Genomic DNA, 7077 nt, shown 5'->3' with positions numbered 1-7077 from the left:
GCTGCACTTAGCAATATAATAGCTAAATGATGGCGGTCTGTAAATAATCGAGTCTGGATCAGACAATGCAGTAATTGACAACATGAACATCGATCCATTTTGTGTCAGCGAGCCTGACCACCCGATCCCGTATGCCCTGCCCTGAGAGTTCTAACAATAGTGTGAATATGATGTGTTAAGATATAGTTAATGGGGAATGAATGTGAAAGTTGTTATCATTCAGCTGTGTTTCTGCTATATAGCCTGTAAACAATAGAGTCTGGACCAGTCAATCCAGTGGTCGATAGCATGAGCATAATCCATGACACACAGTCAGCCAGGTCAACTCTTGTATTAAAAACTGGGGACCTATTCTTTGTACACCAAGGCTCGATTTAGCTGTATAATACATACACATAGTGCATCCTATTATTGAAAAATGCAACCTTAATATTTATGTCTACATGCATCAAGTGCATGTCAATAATATTCCAATTTGTAACACCACTGTATTGCATTGTCTGGTCCAGACTTGATTATTTACACACCGCCGTCATATAGCTGGAATATTGCCAAGTGCGGCGTTAAACATCAAACAAACCACTATATTGCAGCCACTCGAATGGCCTCCTGTGAAATCCTGACCTCACCATAAACCAAACTTTTTTCTCAGTCCCAAACGAGTCTGCAATTGAACAGATTCCACTGTAGTCTTTGACAAAAAGTTATGTGTGAGGTCTGATAAAACATACTGTAAAGGAACCCTTAGTCTCTTAGTTTCAGAGAGCTGAAGTGGAGATCAGAATGAAATAGACATTGTTTAATGACATATATGCTCCAGGATGTGTAAGAGAGAATAGTGTTGAGTATGTACTACGGCTGGACAACTTGGGTACTCGGGTCGGTCAGGTGGGTTCTGAGTAGGACCCAGGTACCCCGCAGGACTACCCAGTCCCATGGTTAGTCACGTGATATATTGTTTAATGATAATAACAATCAAACTCCCTGGTTATACGTGAAGTATAATTTTCGTATTTCTTTCTGACTATGCACGCATTCCTTCTCACTTTTATATCTTTGAGTAAAGATAATACTTCAGTCGACTTCAGTGTATGCATGACCAGATTGTTTTATACGTGTATCTAAATAGTATTTGCCAGGGCTCCAGTAAAACAATTCCTAATCGGACATTTTGTACCCAACTTTGATGCCCAAAAATTTTAATTTGGCGGGATTCCCATAAACCAATTTTATCATCGAAGGATTTGGAAGAATTTGGAAGAATTTTTAGATGCATAAGGAGGCATCATTCTTAAGAAAACATTATTTTAAGGAATATTCCTATGTAAGGAGCCATCTGAATATTCTTGGTTGGGATGGCAGCCAACTCAATAACATATTTTGTAGTCACAATGGCTGCACTAGCTCTGCAAACTCCAAATTATTGTCTTTAGTTGTAGACGTAGAGCAGGACATTGCTTTGTGTCCATCAGTAACTAGTGAGATACCATCAGCCGCCACCTGTTGGCGGGGGAGGGAGAGCCAGGGTGGTTGAGGAACACTGGCCATCATAATAGACAGTGATGCAACCCAAATCATTAAGTCATAAATCTGTGAAAGGATTAGCCCCATGTCTATCAGTGGTGCAATCGAGCAGAACACCAACTTGATGTGGTTTAATTGTCCTTGTGAAGTGATGTGATGGGAGGACGTGTTATGGAATACCAGGATGTATGGATGAGATAGAACCAGGGATGTGCGTGCGTGTGCGTGCGTGTGCGTGCGTGCGTGTGCGTGAGTGTGCATGCATGTGTGTGTGTTGTGTAATATCTGTCTGAAATATGGCTGAAGACAAATGCTGACCATGCTAGGAAATATTATTTGTCACATATACAATCTCACACTGTTTCTGTTTTGTAAGTATAATATATTTACTCTCACTCACTCACTCACTCACTCACTCATATGGCTGTAGATACAGTACTGTTGGTCCAACACAATTCTGTCCCTCATCTCGGCAGATGCAGCTTTGTCTCCTCTCACTTGTAGGCTTAGACTAACACTTAGTCAATGAAATCATTTCTTTAAAACAATTATAATTGTTGTCCTCAAAAGAACTTTTTCTCTTCTGCTGTTTTGGTTTAGTTTGATCTATACTTGCCTAGCCTTTGAGTAAAAACAAATATCTAAAAAATCTATGTTCCACAGTCATGGCGCAGGACTATGGTAAGCTGTGTGAGCCCACTGTCTATGTCAATTACTATAATATGAAACCAATATTGTTTAAAACTGGCATAAAGTGTCTAGTTACATAGCTAATCAAGTGGAACAAACAGATTGAAGATGATGAATGTTTCAGAACTCACACAAAATTCTGACCTTTCCCATGTTCATCAAACCATGTCCTCTGTGGAAGAATTTCCAGTTTTCATCATCAAAGAGTCCAGCTAAGCGATGACATCATAGAACAACGAGGCAACCAAGGAGTGAATCTTGCAATCAACCTGTTACATACTATCCATGTCACCACCATTAAAATATCTCACCCCACAAACTGAGATGCTGGCACTTGTTTACAGTTGGACCACTTCAAAGACATACTTGTGGAGAGATGGAACTCCCGGAGGATGAGGGTAACAGTTTCTGGCAGCCCCCAACATTCCTCCACCCTTGTCCTGGTGGGGTGGGGAGAGGGGGTGATGTAATCAGATGCAAACCCAACACTGATGTTGTCAGCAGGTCATCCTCATCCTTGGATGCTTTTAATGCTGGAATTTATTTTGAGGGGGGACACAGGTGGAGGGGTGGGTGAGAACTTTCTTCTGGAGATCTGGGAGGGGGTGGGGGAGGTATTCAAGGAGAGCCTTCTTCTTGAGGTGCTAGGAAGTTGGGAATTCTTCTGGAGGTGCTAGGAAGGTGGGAATTCTTCTGGAGGTGCTGGGAAGGTGGGAATTCTTCTGGAGGTGCTGGGAAGGTGGGAATTCTTCTTGAGGTGCTGGGAAGGTGGGAATTCTTCTGGAGGTGCTGGGAAGGTGGGAATTCTTCTTCTCGAGGTGCTGGGAAGGTTGGAATTCTTCTTGTGGTGCTGGGAAGGTTGGAATTCTTCTTGAGGTGCTAGGAAGGTGGGAATTCTTCTTCTTGAGGTGCTGGGAAGGTGGGAATTCTTCTTCTTGAGGTGCTGGGAAGGTGGGAATTCTTCTTCTCGAGGTGCTGGGAAGGTGGGAATTCTTCTTGAGGTGCTGGGAAGGTGGGAATTCTTCTTGAGGTGCTAGGAAGGTGGGAATTCTTCTTCTTGAGGTGCTGGGAAGGTGGGAATTCTTCTTCTTGAGGTGCTGGGAAGGTGGGAATTCTTCTTGTGGTGCTGGGAAGGTGGGAATTCTTCTCCTTGAGGTGCTGGGAAGATGGGAATCCTTCTTCTTGAGGTGTTAGTTATGGGATACACAGATTGAGGTGTGGGTGAGAACTGTCTTCTGGAGATCCTTGGAAGGGGGGAGCATTCAAGGAGAGCCTTCTTCTGGAGGTATTGGTTAATGGGGGACACAGGCTGAGGTAGAGTTGAATGGTGGTCAGGTGAAGATGTTCTTGAAATGCTGAAAGAATTTTATTTGTTTTTGGTCTGTGGTGACCCTTGGGCCCCAAATTCATGTCTGTGAACCCCAAACAGCAAAACTGGGAGTCCCCATGACTTCAAAATAGAAGGTAGCCCCAGGTAAATCTGCATTATGTAACATTGGCCGTTTCTAGGAATTGACCTTAGCTCAATCAATTCATTGTCTCATGTTCGTGAAACACTGACTTTCAGATTCATCACTTTTTATCTCACATTTTTTCATTTCATTACTGAAACGTAGTTTGATCCCAATTTACGAGGTATGCTACCCTCTTTGACTTGGATTCCTTGTTTTATTCACTGCTCAAAATACAAATTGTGACAACCCTTTTTCCACAGTTTCTGAAATGGTTTCACTTCCAGGCCATCATTGATAATTCATAACTTGAACTGATGAAACAATCCTTAATTGAAACTATTTCTTGTTAGATGTAACATACTCCTCTCGAAGCACAATTAAAGAACAGTTGCCGGGGTCTCATCTACTCATTGCACCCCTAGGGGTAGTGTGACCTCGAGGTCAAGGTGGTGAGGGTTGTCGACTAAACCAATTGACTTTTAATCAGGAATGATGCAAGTAAGGAAATCTCTTGCTGCTGAGAAAAAGACTGTTTGGTTTGGATAGTGTATCATTTCGCCTCTAGGTGTCGCCACTTGTCATGCCCCCATCTTTAATTTTCTGCTTCATTATGACTCGATGATGTCATCCAGTATCTCCCACTTTGATCTCAGTTAAGCAACATCATGCCTTCCGACGAAACGAATCCTTCAATGGGGTCAACACCGACAATTTCAGGGGTCGGTTTTCAATGACGTATTATGAGACATCACCTCAAGTGTTAAGTAGTCGAGGTGGTTAAAGTGTTACAGTGTTGACGATCATGGATCCGAATCAGAAATAACATTGTCCCAATTTTCGGGGTCAGACTAGGGGTCACTTGGTCCCTAAGTTAACCTAATTCTTTGTTATTGGAGAGGACCCTGTTTGTAGCTATAGGATTAGATCAGACATAACACAACTTCAGTGTTGAAGGTCTCGTACAGACTCACTGGACTATTACAAACCAGATTTGTTCCATATGTAATCGTTTCAAGCTGTAATAGAAGTTTAATCTCAGAATTGCATAGCCCAATTTACTAGGCTTGTTTTCCTCTTTGACAAGGATTTGTTCAGTTTTCTTCACTGCTTAAATTGGGAATTGGGATAACCCAATTTCCATGGTATCTGAAATCTTGAAACTACCAGGCCATCATTGACTTAAAGATGGCTCCCACTTCTCATTACTCAAATTAAAGTAGTGTAGTCCCTGTTTTATTGTTCATAAGATGGTTTATCTAAATTAATCGTGTCATCTCATATTTCATCATTCAACCTTTGAAGTTTTCATTTTTCTAATAGATCACATTCTGTGTAGTATTTTCCATTATTGGTAGGATTGGAACATTGTTGTAAGCTTTGTTATCGGGAGATGTGACAATGTAGTAATTTCTTGTTTGAACTTCTGTTAATCCCATGCTTCTTGTTGTATTGAAGGCCGGGAAGCCATCTTGCCATCTCTGTGTTCAGTAATTGACTTCCCTCAGATACAGAAGGAGATATGCCATCAACAGAGGGACTGTTATCCCATCTTAAGAAAAAAACAATTTACGTCTACTTAAAAAGATATTGAGAATGTCAACAAATTATGTATTCATGTTGACATGTAGTGACCTCCTTCTCATCTTTGTTGGTTTGTTACATGTCATATAAAAATCTTGAAGAAATAATGACCAACCATGCGATAAGGAACCTTATGGGTGAAAAATCACATTTTGACTTTTCGTTATATTTTAGAACTACAGAACACAAAAATACAAATCACAAGGTTCAATTCATATTTATTACAGAGATACATGACATCGCACATGGCTATCTTCACTGAAGAAGGTGACATCAAACGTCTTTCTGCCGTCATAGCACAAAGGTATCCTAGCACCCATAAGGTACCTTCTCTCCTGATTGGTCACAAGCTAATTATTCAGCAAATAATCTACTACAAGGAGTATCAGTCTGGAGTAAATATTGAGTTCCAAGCATTATGTGGAATTAACAATGAAATATACATCATAATCAAGACTAATAGTTTATTCATTTATTAATCGAGATATTTTTAATTTATTTGAGTATGTTCTTCTAAACATTGAAATTATGTGTGATTTGGTTACTTTTCAATAAAAGTGACTGTTTTGTTGATGAGCTGTGTTTGCTCATTAATGGTCCATCGACATAGGGGAGTGATATTTAGGTGATTTAAGATGTGCTTCTGTGTTGGTCCTACATGAATTGTGTTCCAGCCCAAGACATTTCATATCCTGAGTTGCCAGTGAGCAATTAGTCCTGTGCTGTCCTGTGTGATGGATGGATGGATGGATGGATGGATGATAGATATTTTTTCACTAAAAACCTAGGCTAGTCTAGATCAAACTAAACTAAATCTAGTTTCCTTGATTCCACTATGAAAACTGCAGAAGAGGAAAGGTTCTTTTGAAGAATAAAAAATACGATTATTTTAAAGAAATGTTTTCATAGTCCAAGCATTGGTGTGATTAGCGATGTTCACATGCAAAAGGCTCGGGATCAATCTTTGGGTGCAGTCCTAGGTAAGTGTCTCACATTTGAGCATGGAGTCGTTTAGTTACATAAACACAGATTGCTTTGTGCATCTTTGTCCTGCTCAGTTGTATGACATCATGTTCACAGAAAAAATAAGATCTTTCTGTGTCCAATGGCAGATTGATTACCAATTACCTCATTTAATTTAAGGACCTTCCCTATCTACTGCTTCATCAGCCATCATGACCTTAAACTGATCTGAGAACATCACAATGCAACATTATACAACATTACAGTTTCCTAAACATCAGATCATTGCTGGATCAAGCACCCACCCTTATACCCACAGAACCCCAAATACCAAACCATTTTAATAACCCCTACCCCAAAATAAATATACACTTGCTAATTTCAGTCCATTACCTTACCATTGTACCATAAATTAATCCAATTTCAGAGGGAGGGTGTACCATCTTACTACCTATCTAGCTCCCTTCCTACATGGTGGTCTTTGATCTAAGGATACGCTGTTACCCCAGCTTACAAATTATCCCTCTTTTAGGGGTCAATTTGAGGGTCAATTACCAGCTACCTATCTCCTCCTAACTTACCTGGGCTCATCATGACCTTTGATCTCCCACTGATGACTCTGCTAGTTCTGATGTCATTGGTCCACCTTTTACAGTTAGATGCATTATGTCCTGTTATATCATAGGTCAACATTCAATGGTGATCACTTGACCCCTGGTGTAATCCCACCCTTACAAAACAACCAAACGGAAGGTGTTGATTGTCTTTCATCTTGTATGTACTAAATACACGGTATCCACCCACAACACATTTATGACCTTGAAGTCACCTCCAAGACGCTTGGTGTTTGGAATCTGGGTGTGTG

At 40.6% G+C, this 7077-nt stretch overlaps 1 protein-coding gene across 1 annotated transcript; it reads right to left on the bottom strand.

Annotated features, from left to right (window-relative positions):
* Positions 1 to 2858: 2858 nt before the first annotated feature.
* Positions 2859 to 6803, bottom strand: LOC139453828 (uncharacterized). The gene is made up of 3 exons (XM_071235287.1): positions 6794 to 6803; positions 6409 to 6440; positions 2859 to 3395 (listed from the first exon to the last, which is right to left on the bottom strand). Exons 1-3 carry the CDS (start codon positions 6801 to 6803, stop codon positions 2859 to 2861), a joined length of 579 nt encoding a protein of 192 aa, XP_071091388.1.
* Positions 6804 to 7077: the final 274 nt, after the last annotated feature.

Source organism: Haliotis cracherodii, unplaced genomic scaffold, assembly GCF_022045235.1.
Source record: "Haliotis cracherodii isolate W230 unplaced genomic scaffold, xgHalCrac1.p SCAF_10, whole genome shotgun sequence".
Taxonomy (NCBI): Eukaryota; Metazoa; Mollusca; class Gastropoda; order Lepetellida; family Haliotidae; genus Haliotis; species Haliotis cracherodii.
Note: the sequence above shows the minus strand (reverse complement) of the source record. Positions and strands in the feature narration are given on the sequence as shown.